Genomic DNA, 19,962 nt, shown 5'->3' with positions numbered 1-19,962 from the left:
TATTCATCAGAGGTACCCAGGGGTTTAATCTGGGACTCCCGGTTGGGGTCAAAAAGGGATACAGGTTCACAGGAGCCATGAAGCAATGAAGTGTCTGGCTAGATCTGGACTTGCAAAATAAAGAAAATGACTCTATACGTTTTCTTTTTGTTTCCAGTAAATTGAATAGGCATACTCAATCCCTTGCAGCATTGAAAAGAGCAGTTTTTAGGTAATGGAAATTCTGATATACAAAATATTCTTCGTATTTTCCATTCCCAAGACATTTATTCTTTCTCTCAATCAATTTGAAGATCAAAAGCATCAGTGGGAAGATCTTCATTAGCTTCAGTGGATTTTGCAATACGTTGCTTATTTAATGTCTCAAAAGATTACTTCTGGAAAGTAAATGAATGAATGAATCCTGTTGCCAGCCAAATTTTCCAGGATTCTCAGTTCATCTACAGGCACTTCTTTACTGAATGTTTTTCATGGGTTTTGGCTGAGACAGTCTGTGTGAGCTCATTGAAATATAAAGTCATTTTCTTCCCAGTCTTTAAATAATGTTAGTTACAAATCCAACAATGTTTCTGCCTTTGAACTTCTGTGGAGGTCTTTGTTTAGCATGCAGTTTGAATGTCATAATCTATTTATGATGAAAATATTGTAATCTTTTCTAAATTGCATGACAGTTTGTGCAGGCCTCTACAGAGAAGCTTCTCTTATTTCTTCTCTGCAATACTTGCAGTAAATATTTTGAGTTTTAAAACTGCAGGCTTAATAAAGTGAAATAACTCTTTGATGCTTCCCAAATTAGTTTTCTGCAAGCAACAGTTGAACTTTTACAACTTTCTGCAGTAAATCTGCAAGCTTTTGCAGTAGTCATTCTTCTTCAAACTGACTCTTCGCTATGGAGCATCTGGCCTTGCTAAAAATCAATGGTTTCCTTCTCAGAGCCTAACGTTACCTAATTGTAATGATAGTTACACAAGTCTGAAACTGTAAAATATAGATATATTCTTTGATTCAGTTCAGGGCTGGCACTGAGTTTAGTTGATATTTCACAGTATTTGCCTCATGGAACAAAAGTGCAAGATATTAACTAAAGGTCTTATATTCACTTGTTTTGTGAATTTTAAGTTGGTTGCAATTAAATGCTCCAGGAGGGATGCGTGAGTAAGCAAATACTCCTTTGGAAATCCCTCCACTACTGTGACTTGTGGTAGAATCCACATTCCTATATTAGGTATATTGTTTGAATCAGCCTCATACCATAAGAAATTGTCCAGTCAAACTTTACTGGGATAACAAGCTACCAAGCAAGCATGACAGGAAACCTTCTTTACCAAATGCTAATGGAAGCTGCTTATGATCTATCCTACTAACTTTAGCTTATAGTTTTAACAAAAAAAAATAATTTGCTATCTCTTGTAATATCACTATTAGAAAGACTTTAATCAGGACAAAAATGGCCTCTTGTTAACACTCTCCTAAAGAACAAATTCTTCAGATTCCTTAAATATATTGGTCCTGATATTTGGTTTCCTAGGTTGAGAAAGAGGTAATGGCTCAGATTTCTTATAGCTTTGTGTACGCTACAGAAATAAGTTATCTGCTAATCCTCAGTGCATAGCAGTGAGGACATTTTTTTGCAGGAACCTTCCTTCCTAAATTTAGATCAATTGTTAGGTTAAAAAAGAGAGTAGCAGTGGATGGCCAAGGCCCAGATCAACAGCTCTTGCTAAGTTTCTTGTCCTTTTCAGGGGTGCAAAGAATCACAGATACCTCTGCCAAGGAGCTGAATGAATAATGCACATTCTCAGTGAAGGCAAGGCTGAGCCACGCAGTTTTATTATTACCCCTCTGGCTCAGGGGAAGAGCCAGTACAAAACCTTCTGGTCTGGAAGGTTTCCTGGGTGGTGGCACCCCGTTCTGGCGGTTTGCCTCACCCTGCAGACCATTATCAGCATACTTTGTTGTGATGAAGTCGGATTGCCTGTTTTGAAAGTCTGAGACAGTAATCTATCCTTTACCTTGAGGAAATTTTATGGTAGCTTAAACTCTACATAATGTCCCTAGATTGTCCTATAGTTGTAGAGCTTAAGCCGTAGTTACACAACCTCCACAGTTCAGCAATATGCATATAAAAACTATTTGGAAAATATTGCCATTTATATCAGCTGTATTTCCTGCATCAGTTCTGTGGATTTCCCTTACAGCACTATTGTAAAGGATATCCTTATAGTAGGTTATTCAAAGGCTCAAAATTCTGTGTACCACTCAAGTGGTTGGATATACAATTTACAATTCAGTGCTTACATTGTGAGGATCGGGATACCTAAGCATTCCTATAAGTTGTCTGGAACTACATCTGCCCTCAGCTTGTCTTCTTTGTTGAAGTTTCAGGAAAATAATTTCTTAAAGCTGATTTATTGTTAACACCTTTCCTCCTAATCCAAAACCTTCCAGAACTGTTTAAATTCTTGTTCTGTCCCTTCCCTGGTGGAAATACTGGAGCTTTTAGACAAAAAGAAATGGTATCTGAGAATTATCCCACTTCTTTTATCATTTTCAGTTTGTTCATTTAAAAAAAAAAAAAAAAAGCGTTAGTACAGAAACAGAAAATGTGGCTATTTTCTAGTGGAAAAAAGAAGCATTTCAAGGTCAAGAGGTCTGTGCATGAGTGAAAATTGGGATCATAGTGGGAATCTTGAAGAAGCTTTTAAAAGCTGTAGCTCATTTTTGCATGGGTGGGATGATAGGTAATTTTATTTCAGACTATTTTGGCAAGAAACAGTCACATCTACAACACTGAGTTCCTATATTCAGAAAATGAACTAACAAAGACTTGTTGTTGAAGAATAATTTATTGCAAGGACGTCTATGCTGAATGCATGCTTTCCACACTATTCTTGCTCTGTCCATGCCCATTGGAAAGCAGTAGACCACTTTCTCTCTCCATCTCTCAGAGATGTCAGAACTTTGTGGTTATCACTGGATGCTGTGAAGATTAACTAAAACTCACACACAGAAAGTATTCTCAGACTCAGTAGAAAGGATGGTTGCAAATATCTTACGAATTCTTTTGTGAAAGTGGGCTAACTTCCTCCATCTTTTCCCAAACAAGATGCAATCACAAATTGGATCTGTTGAAAGGGAGGAACAAGACAGTAAGAGGAGCAGCTTCTTAGCAGCCTGCAGTAGCAACTCCATCGGAAATACGAAAAAGTCAATATAGTTTGAGAACTGTATTTTCACTGCTGAAGGAATAAATGATTACCACATGTGCTTATTCAGTTCCAGCACCCGTGCTGAGGAAGCATTCACCAAGCTTCAGCATGCTCCAATAGCCGGAGTTACACCATGAGGGCTTCAGAGAACATGTTGCCTGAACAGTGCCTGGAAACCTTTGAAACCTCCTCCCCACTGCTGTGACTAGAGCTTGCTGGACATGGCTACCACAGGTTGCCACATGCCTGCAAAATCTGCAAATCACACCAAATGCCATCAGATTTCTCCAGCCGCAGAAGCCCAGCACAGTGTGTAGTTTGGAGTGCTCAGGGGCCTGCCTTTTCTCTTGCCCTTAACATCAGGTTTGTTTTAAAGGCCACCTTCAGGCCATGCAGTCAGGCAAAATCTTTCCAGAATCCACAGATAGTAAGGAGGAAGCAACTGATCCCTGTGGTGATGCTTCCTGTCCTCAGTCAGGGTCCTCCTCTTGCTTGCCAACCTTGCCACTTGCTGTCACCTGACTGTAGGAGCAGTTCAGGAGCATCAGCTTCCCCAGAACGAAGTGAAGGTATCTCCATCTGCACAGGTTGCTCCCTTCTGTCTTCCTCAAGCCCTCCACAACATGTACCTTCTACCACAGTTCCTAAGTGCCATAAACATACATATATATGTATATAAAATATGTATTATATAATAAACTTCAAAACCATGTTCATATCTAATTAGATATGAAACATGACAATTACAGCATTTGCTGCTTCAATAAACAGTGTAACATAATTATTATATTCAAGTAAGATTTTAACAAGAGCTAAATACTTATTCAGCTTTGTGTTTGCATATATACATTTTAACCTCTGTATAATGAAGTTCCACATACCTTAAATAATAGTCACGTTATGATGGGATTTGGCAATTTGCTGAATCTGAGTTAAAAAAGCACCCACTCAGAATTGAACTTCAATGCAAACTTCTTTCAGGAAAATTGTTTTCTATAGACAATTTGAACAGTATTTCTGAAAGAAATACAATGCACTTCAATAAAGGAGCACATGCACTGCCTTCCTAATTACAGTGTGCACCAAGAAAAGCAAACTGGCCAGATCAATCTTCTATAAATATTACCTTTCACAGGGATAGCTATCAACAGAAAAAAGTTTCTTTCCACCCTAACTCTTAAAGAACTGTGAAAACTGTAGCTAACCATGTTCACATGCACCTATTAATTGGTAAAATTAGGAAAATTTAATGAATGGCTTCCCAGATGGGTTATACAAATTCTGTCTCCTGATGGACTGCTGAGCCCTTCCTCTGTGGCAACAAGCATTGGCCACTTCACCAGCTGGCCATCTAGTTTGATAGCATACAGCAGCTCATTTCTTTTCATACGAATTCAGGTTATAATTATTATGGCATTCATTAGAAAAATTGGTAGGCTGCTCATAAAATACACTGTATAAAGGTACAAATATGCTATTGTAATGCCAAAAATCAGTGCACTTCTTTCTAAATCTAGTAGCTTTGAATCTTTCCCTGTTTCAATACAAACCAGAAAGATCAGGAGACTGAAAAAACCCTGACTATGTCTCAATCTAATTAATATCAGATTGCACTTTATATTTTTTTAAAGTATGGAAGTTCATATATTGGTGTTTTTCTTCATACACATCAATTGTAATAAGATTATGAAAGGACTAGGTATGACATTTTTAATGCAATGCATTGTTTATCAAATGCAGCTCAGTACGGTGGATGTCAATCAGTGACTTTTAATACCTTTAATAAAACTTCTTCCATACAACATTCTGTGAGATAACAGTTTAAAAACTTATTCAAAATTCTGCAGGTTTTGATCAGTTTTAAAAGCTGAGGGGCAATTTTTGCAGATAAACCAGCAGTGACTTCACCCAGCTCAATAAGAAGGTACGCTTGGTTGCTTTCTCTACTATATCACATAAGGATGTAGGACATAGGCTGTTCATTGTTGCCTAAGCTCAGGACCCAGGTTTATTGCCCAGAATGTAATAATGGAAAATATCTGCACCCAACACTTGATGCCAGAAAGCACCTTCTCCACAAGGGAAATACATGCTGGAAAAGACCAGAGACGGAAAGAAGAAGAAGAAGAGAATTCATTTTAAATACAGTTACTTGACAAACAGCAACAATTACGTTTACCTGCTTTTGATAACTGCTTAGAGATCCCAAGACATTACATAGTAATGCTATTAGGGAAACAGGATGAATGTAGGTACATTATATTAATATCTGATAAAAATCATTATTTAGGCTGAAACAAATAATTTTAAAATAGTTAATCTCTCTTCTGTGCTAAAGAAGAGTCTCATGAATCTCACTGTCCTTACTTCCTGAGTACGGAAAATAGTGCAATTTTATTAAATTCAGATTAATTAAATAAACCTTGAGCTGAATTTGCCAGTTTGCTAAAGGAACAGAGAATGTTTTATTCTTCTGTTATTCCTTCCCAGCCACGTGTTTAAACTGGGACCAGTCTGAGATCCTCCACTTCCTCTCCAGTTTCCATGTTTCAGTGGAAGTTTTACCAGTGCTGTTCCAGTGCTTTCATTTTACGATGCTCAGTGATTCAAAGCAATTGGGGCTCTGTAATCCTTCAATCAAAAGACCTGTCTGAGTCAGGAGAACAAGATATTGTGAACCGAAGTTAGCTCTTATCCCCAACAGCTTCAAAGGCTACCTCTGTAAAAGGTGCTGTTTCACACCGCAGAGCTCTGCCCAGGCAGGTGTAACTAGAGAAAGGCTGCCCCAGGTTCACTGCTGCTGCTAGGCAACATCAAATCTTATATTTATAATTTTAGACTCTGATTCTTACATAGGCTGATTATGGGCTCACAAGGAAGTGTCTGAAACCAATGATAGGCATTCTGAAGTGCCATTATAATTTGAAAGCCGATGATGTCTTATAATGCATAATCTGTACTGTAAAATGAAAATATTGATAAGTATTAGATGTGTTCCCAGTAACTGCATGCTTTGTAAGCACAAAACCTTATATCACAGTTTGCATCGGGACCATGGTAGACACAAACACATACTGATAAATGCCAATAGGTAATTGAAAATTCTGTCATTTGCATACTGATTGTAGAATTGTCTACTTTGGAAAACACTGCTTCTTAGATAATAAAAATATTAACTGAGTACACAGCAGCTCAGTATGATCAAATAGAAACATTTGCTGAAATATAAGGTCAACTATAAACACATCTAAGTTTGCAATGAATCATTTTATTTATACACAGGAAATTATACACTCCTACAAATTATATTTAAGCACAGTTACATACAGATGCATGAGATCCTTGTTTATTTAGGTAGTGCATGATGTTCAAACCCTCTAGATCACCCTCAGAAACCCTGAGTAATACTGCACAACTATGACCACTATGTCAGCATGTCAGCAGTGTCATTTCCTGACTTCTTCCCTGTCTGTTCTTATGCTTACAACAATGCCAGGAAGTATGGTTTGAAATAGCCTTTATAAGTCTCCCTATGCACGTTTATTTTATTTTCTTATATAAATTTTGAAGCATGCAAGATAAACTTGTTCCTTGCCTTTTCATTGCTACTTTTAGCCATTCACAGAATCATAGAATGGTTTGGGTTGGAAGGGACCTTAAAGATCATCCACTTCCAACCTCCCTGCTATGGGCAGGGACACCTTCCTTGAGACCAGGTTGCTCAAAGCCCCGTCCAACCTGGCCTTGAACACTGCCAGTGATGGGGCAGCCACAGCTCCTCTGGGCAACTGTGCCCTTATAGTGAAGGATTTCTTCTTTATATCTAATCTAAACTACTCTCTTTCAGTTTAAATCCATTCCCTCTTGTCCTGTCCCTACATGCTCTCATAAAAAGTCCCTCTCAGGATTTCCTGGAGGCCCCTTTAGGCACTGGAAGCTGCTCTAAGGTCCCCCCAGAGCCTTCTCTTCTCCAGACTGAACAAGCCCAACTCTCTCAGCCTGCCTCCAAAGGAGAGTGCTCCAGCCCTTGGATCACCTCCATGGCCTCTTTGGACTTACTCCAACAGGCCTACGTCCTTCTTAGGGCCTTCTTAGGCCCCTTAGGGGGCCTATACGGATGCTGGGGAGGGACCCTTCATTAGAGACTGTAGTGAAAGGATAAGGGGGAATGGGTTAAAACTGAAACAGAAGTTTAGATTGGATATAAGGAAGAAGTTCTTTACTGTGAGGGCAGTGAGGCACTGGAATGGGTTGCCCAGGGAGGTTGTGAATCCTCCATCCCTGGCAGTGTTCAAGGCCAGGTTGGACAGAGCCTTGGGTGATATGATTTAGTGTGAGGTGTCCCTGCCCATGGCAGGGGGGTTGGAACTTGATGATCTTAAGGTCCTTTCCAACCCTAACTATTCTATGATTCTTACGCTGGGGCCCCCATAGCTGGATGCAGGACTGCAGGAGGGGTCACAGGAGCAGAGTAGAGGGAGAGAATTCCCTCCCTCGACCTGCCCAATACTGTGCTGGCTCTGTGTTTCTCTCACACACTAACAGACAATTGTATGAATCTGTTTCTGCCCACTTCATGATTCAGTTTTTCTGCCTCTTGTTTAATTAGCTATACTTGCTCTTTCTGTAAATCTGATCTCAAGTGAATGGTCCTTTCAGAAGAATGTAATTTTATTCACTAATTTGAATTACTTTTAACTTCTGTCTCATTTATATTTCAGCATATCAGACCCTTCCATTCTTGGACGAAGAAATTCCATTTTAAACTTTAATTTACATAGGTATGGGGATAAAATAAATACCGAGATTCACAGTTCTGCATAAAAAAAAAAAAAAATAAGGAAAAGAGGTATTGTCTGAGCAATTGCATGCAGATTAATAAAGAAACAGTCCCGACACCTGAACAAAACCACACATCAGAAAATTACTTCAGATACAGAACACTGGAAAAAAGAGTAAGATTGAGATCTCCTGCCAAAAAAAGTGAGTAAATCAGTAACAATGCAAGCAGCAGAAATTCTAATAGTCAAGCTGTCAAATTTGAACAATAAGGAACACCTCATTTTTATTTAGGAGGTGTTCCTCATAACCAGATTTAATCAAGCCTTGTCTCTGTTTGCATGATTTCTTCAAAGTTCTAGGGCTGGGGCTTTGCCATTTTCTGTCTTTTTTCCTACATTAAAAACATGATTCTATCAAGTGTCTCTTTACAGTGCTACATCAGAAATTTTGTTTTCAAGAATGCATAAATACTCTGAAAGCTTGGCTTCACTGGTAAATTAGACTTTCTTCTGAGCAAATAGGAATACGCTTCCTTCCGTGAACTGCGCCTAGCAAGTGGAACTCAAATCAGTAGGCTAAAGCTGTAATAGTGCATAAAATTATGGTGCCTTAGGAGACATCTCCCGTTTCTTCTGTTACGTGTTATTTTAGGCAGGAATGGTTGGCCTTCCTGTTATGTTTTCTTGCCTTCACTGCCTGACACCTTTGAGCATTCTGATGCAAACCTGCAAACTAAAGACTGACAGCCCCATGCGACACCTCTTTCCAGTTGTCCTGGTGCCCTGATAACTTTCTATGTGATGAGGACAGGGCAAGTTACAAGATCTAACTCAAAGCAGCTTGAAATAAAAAGAGTATGTAAAGGCTAAGAGGACTTACTGGTATGTGGTTGGACTGACATTGATGCGGCGTGGGTGACTTCCTGACTCGAACTTGCTTGCAAGGGTGACATTGTTCCCAAAGAGACAGTAACGTGGCATTCTTACACCAACAACACCAGCCAGCACTGATCCTGAGTGAATGCCTATCCTCATCTGGAAAAACATGAGAAGCATGTCAGTCTGTTTCTCTTGTGCTGGTCAGGGTAATGTCATTAGCACTTTTTGACAAGCCAGTCACAGCAACCCTTTCAAAGAAATAATAAACCAAAGAAGAAAGAGTGAAAGGGAAGAAAACATGCTCTCCCATTCCTCTAGCTTAAATCATATGCAGTTAAAAGAAGAAAAAATGAGGGTTATCTTTTCACTAAAACTATTTCTTCTTCTGTGCATGTTTGCTGAAGACAAACAAAACAGGAATCATAAACAGAATAGGATAAGATCACCAAGAGTTACAGCAATATCAGCCATCAAATTACAGAAATAGATACATTATAGGGGGGCATTTTTGCCACCTCTTCTAACACAGGCTTTAAAGGCTCAAATTTTCTCAAAATGGCAGAAAGACTAGCAAAGTAGAGTTAACGAATATGGTACTTTTATGTTCTTCATACTTTTTTTTCTTCCAAATTACTCACGGTTTAGTGTCTTTCTCACTTTGTCAGACTGAGATAATGCAATGGGGTAAAGATGGTGAAGATTAGGGCACTAATTAATAAAATAATTGAATTTCCCTCAAAATAAGGAGGAATAGCTCCCAGCAAATTAAAAAAAAAAACAACCAAACAAAAAAACAACAAAAACCAAATGTGACAATATAGCAATTATCTGCTGTAACTGTTTGAGATGTGGCAATTACATAGATGTGTAAAGCTTGGAGTCAGCAACCGATTTTCTTTCAGAGTGAAGAAACAGAATTATTCTGCACACATTCTAGCAACCAATTGTGTTTGCAAAGAAAAAAATTTTTACGAATAGAAAGTTTTTTTCTCGTTAACTTTCTAACATTAAAAAAAATGAAAGTAAAATATTTATACCTTCTGAGGATATTCTTACTCATAGCAACTGGACTGCTGCAAAATATGAAATAATGTAAAGAAAATAAATAGCAGCTACTAAAACAGAGGGTCTGAAGGGGTCTGAATGAGTGACTTAACTAATACTATATCAATATTGCCATTTGACATAATTCACAGTTATTGCACTGTGCTTATGTCTTTCAACCCCCATTTTTTAATAACACAATACATACTTACTCTAATACAATTTATTTATTTATTTATTTATGTTAAGGCAAATGCCAGCATTTGATAACCTTGGTGTCCATAAAGTCCTATAAACATGTGGGACTGCACATCATGCCAGTGAATATATTTCTTCCCCTGTGTTCAAGGTTTTTACCATGCAGCTAAGCACCCTTTTCATTTTGTTCCTCTATGTCACAATGGGTATAGAATTATATCTGCTATATGCTAAGCCCATGCCCGACCTAAGAACATGCTCTGTGTTCAGTGCGGTACTACTTACAACATTCTCACAGGCAACATAAAATCTTTACAAAAATGCTGTTAATTACAGACTAGGATTGTCTTCTTTTTTTTTTAATTTGTGAATAAATAACACTTGAATTTAATTGAACTTTCAAACCTTTACTACAATTTGGAAGGCAGCTACTGAAATCCTTCAAATACTCTATCCTATCAGACTGAGAAGCACTCACAAACTTGCTTTGGCTGTGAACATCTGTGCAAACTCATCACACCTACATTATTTTGGTCATGTTTTGGGGCATGAAGATTTCCTGCTTTTGCTACAATGTACATTTAAACTCCATTGCTCATTGCCAGTGAAAAAGGTGATCCTGCAGTCAAGAAGTGATCAAGCAGCCCTTCTGGGTATTAGTGAGGTCTGTACCTGCCTTCAGCAAAAGATTACAAACAGAAGGTCTTGCTCACAGAAAAGCAAGTATGCTGTCAGCTTTTGATAAATAATAAAGAACTCATTTACAATGCCTTGGTTTTAAGAGACTGTAGAACGATCAGTTATTTTGCACACAATTTTAAGAACAGAGTTAATGCTACTTATCTGTTCCACTAATACTGCACATTTATTTAGGAATCATTAAAGAATCACTTGTGACCTCTTCTAAGGTACATTCAACCACATGTGAAGGCCAGATTGAAACTATAAGAAAAAGCACTAGCTATGTTTTGCTGTTGAAAAGTGGAAATGACACTATATATTAGAGTGGAAGGAAAATCTGCTATCAAAAACTATACTATGAAAATAAAATCTATTTTTGCCATATATGTGGTGAAAAGTAAAGTAGTTGCTTGTTTTTCTGCTTTCACTCCTGAAGTGATTCTTTGTAAGTGTCTACATAGTTTTTTATCACTCATTGTTTCAGTGACAGAGGACTTCCCAAGGATTTCCAAATCCATGTGTTTTTCCATATTCTCTGCAGCAAAAGTTTGGGATCTCTTGAAGAACTGCACTCACACAGTAAATACTTTCAAGACCTTTTCTCATGATTTTCTTAAAAAGACACTGGGGAAATGGCCTTTGTGGTTAAGACTTTTCAGGATGTGCCAAAGAAACCAAGGCATTACACTGTCAGACTGGCTAAAAAAAAATGCAATCTGATTTACCACCCTAACAGAAAGTATTTTCCTTTGCAAGTTTAGGTGAATGAAGCTAAAGCCATGCCAGCTGCCATGGAAAAACCGAGGCTAGGAGCAAAAATAAATGGATATTCAAAATTTCATTCAGGAGTACATAGAATCATAGAATTAACTAGGTTGGAAAAGACCTTTAAGACCATCAAGTCCAACCATCTACATACATTAGGTCTTTTGTGACCTCAGTAGGAACGAGACAACTTTTCTATTTACTATAGTGTGTACCTAAAAAGATTTTAAAAAAAACCCTTGGTTTGGCTGAGTACAGAACATTTTGTGTTCTGTAGTTTTTTTGACTATTTTAAAAAATATTCTCCTACAATAAAAAATGCAGATGTTCTCACAAACACAGGTTAAACTACGTACCACATACAGCTGCCAATGAGAGTGTGAAAACTGAAGTTTCCACTGGGTGCAAGAAAACTAATGTGGTTTTCTCATTAAACCATAGCGATAAATGCCTTATACATGACAAAATTACACCACGAATGGCTTGCAATAAAGCCTCACTTCTACTTCATTATATGGTTAGCTAAAAGAAAAAAGCCTGCAACAGTGGTGTTATTGCCATGAAATATTCTATAGTATGTTTTCTTATATTGAGAGTAACCATTATATTGGTTGTGTATTACTTTGTAGGGAAATATGCTTTTCATAAAAATGTCTTTTTAAGATTTTACTTCATCTGCAGATAAATTAGTCTGCCTTTTCCTCACTGAGTTGAAAAGTGTTGTGATAACAGTTTAAGGCCTTTTTTTATGAAGTGAGAAAACGTGTGATCAAATTATTAACAAGACACTTACTGGGATACATCAATATCTCACATTTACTTTGCAGCAAAAGAAAATCTGCCTAGACAACTTAGAACAATAATAACAGTTATACATGTACACTTACAGTTCCCAAGCTCTGTTGTATATGCAGGCCTTATCAATGCTTTCACAGAAAATTTTATTAGTTTAGATAATTAATCAGTAAAGATTACTAATAACATATGAAATGCAAATTACGTGGAACACTAGTGTGCGTTCTTTGTCCATAATAACTATATTATGTCCATAACAACTATAAATATGTGTAACACATTATGCATGTATTAACTATCTTAAATTGAGCAGTTTAATAAAATTTATGCTCTTAATCTGTAACAATGGCTCCTTCATCTGCCCTTAGTTATTTGGCAAAATATAAAAGGGCAGCATACAACTGAGATGTAAAGTTCAGAGACATTATGCATGCAGATGGAAAGACAGCTCTTTGGAAACTATCACAAAGACAAGACTGCCATGACAAAAAAAACAACCAACCAACCAACCAAGGCTAAAACAAAAAAAAACCCCAGAAAATACGAGACCCCCATATTTACAGAACAGTGAAGAGACGGACAAAGGCAAATGACATTTCTAGAGCAGAATATCAGAAGTCACAATGGGAAATGAAACATAAAGCCACATGAATGAAAGGCTTTTTAGATAAAGAGGAAGAACTTGAATTGGCTGCAATAGAAAGATTTAGAGTGGAAAATGACAGGGAGAATAGAGATTAATTAATTTTGTCTTTGCAGCAGCTGCAGTAATAGTAAGGTGAAGAAAAGCTGATGTGAGTGTCAGAAGCACAAAAGAAAAACAGCCTGCACTGATGAATGGAGGCTAAGAGGAAAGACATAGCTATGTGGAAAGGAAAAGAAGCTTCTAAAAATTTTAAAGAAAATGTAGCAGTATTTGGATATTACCTGTAGAATAAGGCACAGGGAGCAGAAATGGCTAAAACCCAGGTGACAGGAAGGATAGCGGTTTTGTATAATAGTAATAGATAAAGAAGGTTCATAGGGAAAGATAAGGAGCACTGGAGCTATGGTCATCCTCTGATGGGGAAACATGCCAGAAATGGCATCAGTGAGAGCTATAGTCCAGACTGGGCTAAGACAGAAAAGTCAGAGTGCTCTGTTCTGTTTTTCTGATGCACTGAATCTTAGAAGAATTGTATGTAACCCCTTTACACCTCCTTATTGCCAAAGCATGATTTTTAATTTTTATAAATAAAAGCGCTGGGGTCTGTTTTTGCTGTGCAGTTTCCATCACTTCCAATAGCCCCAATGGCTTCTTAGGCACGATACTGAAAACAGCATTCTCCCATCAAAATAAAGCCTAATCCAAGTAAGATGAAAGAAAACGCAACATTGAAAACTCACAACCCATCTACACTCACTGTACAGTGAAGACACAAAAATATTTTAGAAAAAGTAAAGGAGTGAAGTGGCGTGCCTGAAGTAAATTTCATCTTTGCTAATTTATTCCTCCACAGTTTTTTCTGTTAACCAGTATGTTCACAATAAGCAGATCCAGTAATTTGCTTTATCTTCAAAGCTCTTAAGATTTTTTTCTTTTGAAACCCTGTTGAAAAATGCATTCTCCTTTCCCTCTCATTTCCCCACATAATTTTCAAGGAAAAAAAACTCTGACATTAAAATGCAAGTGGCAAGACACCATTCTGCAGTCTGAGAAGCAGTACTTGTCTCTTCAAGAAAATTTCATAAAATCTCCTCAAATCTTTGATTTTTGACCAAAATATGTCTGCATGTTGATAGCCAACAGAACACATTAAACCTCATATTTCCCTTCAGTCAAAACTGGAACATTGCATTACAAGACCTTTAAATCTTCCTTTATTAGTTAGACCATAAAACAGTGTTTCAAGCTGTAACAATTCCTGAAAGGAGAATTAGCTGATTTTTTAATTACGCTTCAAGCTTCTTATGTACATGATGCTATGCAAAAGTATCTGCAATCTTGTTCAAGGACTTACAAACTGATTTTTAAAAGCATAACCTGTGTTTAATTCAGAGAAAGGACTCATCAGAGACATCTTTCCTGATAGGTGACAGCATGAAGAACTGGAAAAGTACATGACAGTGAAGACTGATTTCTGAGCTGAAAAGGTTCTTTGTGAACAGTATTGAAAGGCAGAGTTGGAGAAAGGAGTCTGTGGGTACCTCTCTTTTTGTCTTCCAGTAAAGAGTAGCTGATGTTACAAAATGCAAGCAAACTTTCCAATTCAAACTGAAGCTATGTGTAACCTGTGTTCTGGTAAGCACAGGGCAAAAATACATGCTCATTTTCAAAATTATTTCTGCCACTAGTAATTTTTAGTTCAGGGATTTCTTGAGCCAAAAGAAATCCTTTTTGTAGAGGAAAGGTGTTTGTCATTCACAGCTCCTCCTGAAATATAAGCTATCGTAATATTTCATGGGAGTAGTAGCTGTACTTCACACTGCACACACAGAGGGAAGGACCTTAGTAAACAGTTCTCAGACTCTGAAAAAAATAATCCCATGCTAGAAAGAGAAGTCTGATTCCTTCACGGGTTAATAGCATCCATAAGGACTCAAAATTCATGATCACAGAAGTGCCTGCCCTACACAGACGTGAGCTGAAGAAGTGAGGGAAGGCTGTGAATTAGTTGACACAGTGGAAAACTATCATGGGCAGAAGTAATGCCCCACTCAGCCAGCCTGAAGCTTTCCAAGACTTAATAATGTGACTGAGCGGAAGAAGGTCAAGTCTTTGTGCTGAGCTGACAGCAGAGTGCAGGGCTGACATGAAGTAGTAGATGTATGAAAATACTTCCAGACACATGGATGTCCCAGCAAAACATTTAAATACAATAGGAAATGTTCTGCTGGATCAGGACTTTTGACATCAGTTTCAATAACGTACATGGATATCTGTACACTACCATTTCTCAGATAAATGAAGCACTCCTCACTTTCTGCCCTAACATACATATGATGGTCTGCGTCAATAAGGACCTTCTCCCTTCTGCCCTTGAAATGTCCTTCAGAAAGGAAAAAGTCACCTCTCATGGCTGCCAGTCCATGACACGCAGCCAGATACTTTCAAAGAGATGAGCCGAATTCTGTACGATGCTATCTGCTCTAGTACTTTGTAGCAGCTTCTACAACAGTGCTATCTCTAAATCTCAGCATACACAACACAGGGGCATTTATTTGTAAAATGTATTAATGTAAAATAGACTCTACAGAGCTCAGAGGTCTGAAATCAGGGCCACACGCTGGTGAGTCAATGTGCTCCTTCAAAGAACTGCAAGCAGACAGGACTGACAGCTTTGCCCTGACATATGCTTTAGTGTGGGGGTTATCTGTATTCTTAGATAGATTTATAAATATCACAGTGTCTTTCTGGAAGGGGACATATGACAGTACAGCTCACTACAGAATTGTTGCCAAGGAACAGACCTGCTCAGAGGAAAATATAGATCACTTTGAATTTCACAAGGTGTTCTATAGAACTAAACTACAGGATATATTTCCCCCATATTTGAACAACATTCCAAGAAATGAACATTTAGCTTTTCTTTTTTTTTTTTTTAATGAGAATTTCCTAGATTTCTTGCTCATAAACTTAGAATTATTCACCCTGCCTGAAGTAAAAGACTCAGCAAACTATACAAGGTCAATAAAAAATGCAGTAATAAACCAACAAACATTGAATTCCTTTTGACAGACAAATAAATAAATAGCTATTGGGTAAAGCAATCATGCGGTTTGTGTAAAAGGCATAAAATTAAATCATAACCAATGTGGTGAACATTGCACACATACATCCCTGGACTATAGCCTTGGCATGCAGTCATCTCTCCTGAATGTGGAACAAGGTGCTACAAAGCATTTCTACATAAAGAAGCCTCAAACTTGAAGGCTGAAATTCCTTTTCTCTTTCCACTTAAGGTCTTCCACTGTGATCTAAGTTAGTTCTGATTTGAATAGTGGTTGAATTAGATGACCTTAAAAGGTGTCTTGCAAATTCTTTGATTCTGTGATTCTGTGATTTTATACCTCTCTGAGTCTTCATCAGCAAAAGGAGATAGAATTAGATGGAGTAAAAAATGAAAACCAAAGATTCAGACTAGTTTTCAATGCAATTTATATTGGGGCAAGGTTTTGTGAGCCAAATTCTGCCCTGAGACATCACATGAATTCACTTTGGCACTGCTCAGGGTCTAGGTTAAAAGAGAATGAGTGTCATTTGTGAGAAAATGTCTAACTTGAAGTATTTTGGGGGGGGGGGTGTATAAACCATGTAAACAGGAATTTCTACAGCTGCTGAGTAGAAGAATACACCCTGTACCGTTCCCCTAAGATTCCAGAGAAGGGATATTAATGTTAATGTTAATGTACTTCTTCATAAGCTGCTGCTCCCTCACCAATAAAATGTTGCATTTTGTTGCTGATGCAGCATTTAATCAAAACCATTTTTTATTGTTTTCTTTGAATAGTCATTTCCAAAGCAGGAATTTAATTACTGTGTGAATCTGTGTGTTCAGGCACTTTAAAAAGAGCTAATCATTCAAGCAAACCAACCCACATAGCAGTGGAGGATTTTTCCCAGCCTCCTCTCCACTGACACACAAAAAAGAAAAAAAAAAACATCACAAAGTTCTGTTTGATCCTTAGTGTAGGAGGACATCTTTGTCTCACAGTGCCATCATATGACATATACTGAATGGATTGGGTGATACTTTAACAAGGATAAATGACACATGCTCAAAATATTTAGGAGAACAGAAAAGCTGGATCCTAAAAAATAAGTTGGTCACAAGGGTTTTAACCCTAAGAAACAGTTTTAAATGTGTTTGCTAATTTACTCATTTAAGGTAGATTTCACTAATTTCAACCACCCATAAGTTAAGCAGCTCATTAGAGCTTTTAGATTTCTAGACTCTTCTAAACCAAGAAGGTAAATAATGTCAAGGCTGCAATTATTCACATTCCAAAATTTGCACCTAGGAAGGGCTGGATCAATCACTACCAAAGGTGTCTAACCCTACTGGCAGAACAGAGAGGGACATTAATGGTAAGTTTAGCCTCGACACATCATGCATAGATAGATAAAGATAGGTGAGATTAATTCAACCGTCAGACTGGCAAAGTTGACACACTTTTATCTTCTGGGCCTAAAAAGAGTGTGTAAATTATCAAAGAAACAGGTGTTGATGGATAGGACCTTGTCAGAAGATCATTCTATTTGTAGAACAGCAGAAATTTCTTCAGGTATTTTAACATGATGGTCTTTGAATCTAGCCTTCAAGCCTTGAGACTGTAAAACGAAATGACATTCTGATCGAAAAGTCATACTTCATCTTTTGATCATAGTACATGCTTTTATATATAGATGAAATTCCTGTTGCTTGGCTTTGAGAAAAGCTTGGCACTAATCAACAAGGATCTGCTGCCTAACAGCTTTAATATCTACAGAAACCATTGACATACAAGAATCTTACAGTCTTACTATTAGAAGCAAACTTATCTAGGCTATATACAATAATGATATATCTGTACATATATGTATACACTGATAAGGAGACCTAAATTGTTGACTACATCATTTAAATTTTTAACACTGCAAAATGCTTAATACTTTTTGCACAGAGGAGCTACATTTTAAGTGTGTAGTTTCTACTGGATGCCCCAGCTTCTCACAACCAACACCAAGGCAAATATAATCAAGATGAAAAATGGATTAATCCCCCTCCTTCATATGGGCACAGTAGACATGACAAAACAACGGGCCAGATGTTGTAAATAGGCCTGTTCATAAGTTTGAAGAAGTGGAGCGACTAGTTCCTATCACATTTCTCATTCTAACCATCAATATATCTGATTAAATATAGACAAAAGCCAGAAACAAGTCAACATGGATCCTCTTTGGAAATACAGTAAATAAGGAATGATGACATGGAAATGTGTTGTCGTGGTTTAAATCCAGTCAGGTAACTCGTCATGCTCAGATCCCACATTTTCAATATACCATCACTCTTATCTTAGTGCATGGACCAATCCCTATAAAGCTGCTGCGTCCATCTGGTCCATGATGCCAGGCTCCATCTCTTGTAACAGTCTTCCAGAGCAGGAGAGACTGTGTGCAGTGTTCACATTCGTGAATAACCTGGGCAATAGTGTCCATTGCTAAGTCCACCCCTTGATCATGAGTCCATCTCTGTGTTGCATCTCTGCTCTGATGACCTGAAGTGCCATGGGCCCACCAGGCTCAAAATAATTCACTGTCCCCTTAAGCAGTTTCTGAAGCTTGTTGCCGGGGACTCCATACAGCTGCCTTCCATCTCCGATGCTTCCAAAGCACTGGAGGGGCCCAGTGGACTAGATACTTGCCCATACTGTCCCACACACCCTGCCACTCATGACTCTCCAGCCTTGGGGAAAATCTCTTGGTCCCCCTATATCGTCGTCTAACCCCAGACAAGACCCAAACCTGACTCTGCTTAACTTTTGAGATCAGACAAAATGGTTGTGGGTCGAACACTGTGTGTGTGCCAACATGCTGATCCCCATCACAATCAGCAGGCAGGTCCCAAGGATACCCATTCAAAACCTTCAGAACTCTCAGTTGATGCTGCTGTACTTGTCACTGGGGCTGGTGTAGCTGCTGTGCTTGCCGGCTCTCCCACCACCAGCTTCTCTGAGTCCAGCTCTTCCTCCTCTGCCTTGCTGGGAAATGCTGCGTGGTCTCCTGCATCCTCCTGGGGCTCGGCGGGCGGCTTCCGGGGAATGCACTCGGCCGTCGCGGGGCTCGGCTCCTCCGCGGGGCTCGGCTCCTCCGCCGCCTTCTCCCGCTGCTCCTCAGCCGCCTCCTTCCTCTCCTCCGCCCCGACCTCCTCCACCGGCAGCCGTCCCCTCGCGGCCTCCGGCCCTGCTCCTGCCGCCGCCTGGTCCCCGGGGCCGCTCTCCCGGGCCGCTTCAGCAGCCGCCGGCTCCCGGGGCCGCTCCCCCTCGGCTCCCCGCGGCCTCACCAAGAGGGAGAGTAGGGTGAGGGCCAGGCCGGTGAAGAGCAGCCGGACGGCCAGGTACAAGTCCACGGCCACGTCTTTCCCGCCCTGCTGCTGGAGCCCGCCCGTATTACAAGCCATTGCCATAAAGCACAGTGAGACAAGAACCTTAGCCCAAGCCCCACACTTGATAAACACTAACACAGCAAATACCGGCTCTAAGTAATGTACTACATTCTGAAGCTGTGAGATCAAGAGGAACAGCTCTGAGAGCCAATAAATCAGCATTGTGACGAGTGACTATTAATCCGGTCAGATCTGTCGTTATCTCAACCCTTCGTGCCCCACGTTGGGCGCCAAAAGAGCTGTCGTGGTTTAAACCCAGTCAGGTAACTCATTCGCTCACTTCCCCCCCTTTCTTGCCCTCCCCCTGCTCTCGGAGGGACGGAGAGGAGAATCAAAAAGAATGCAACTCCCACGGGTTGAGATAAGAACAGTTTAGTAGCTAAGGTATAACACAAATCACTACTGCTACCACCAATGATAATAATGATAAAGGAAATAACAAGGGAAGAGAATACAACACCTCAGCACCAGCCAACCGATAACTCG

General features: G+C 39.0%; 1 protein-coding gene across 1 annotated transcript in view; it reads right to left on the bottom strand.

The window, feature by feature from the left end:
• GUCY1A2 (guanylate cyclase 1 soluble subunit alpha 2) overlaps positions 1-19,962 on the bottom strand; it is a 147,430-nt gene that overhangs the window by 1,453 nt on the left and 126,015 nt on the right. Inside the window, exon 7 of the mRNA XM_061457786.1 lies at positions 8,871-9,025. Coding sequence (XP_061313770.1) covers positions 8,871-9,025 — 155 coding nt within the window. The remainder of the gene's footprint in view (positions 1-8,870; positions 9,026-19,962) is intronic.

Source organism: Pezoporus flaviventris, unplaced genomic scaffold, assembly GCF_033815535.1.
Source record: "Pezoporus flaviventris isolate CSIRO_AGI_PZ_B2104156 unplaced genomic scaffold, CSIRO_AGI_Pfla_v1 ptg000025l, whole genome shotgun sequence".
Lineage (NCBI taxonomy): Eukaryota > Metazoa > Chordata > Aves > Psittaciformes > Psittacidae > Pezoporus > Pezoporus flaviventris.
The sequence above is the reverse complement of the archived record's forward strand: the minus strand, read 5'-3'. Positions and strand labels throughout refer to the sequence as shown.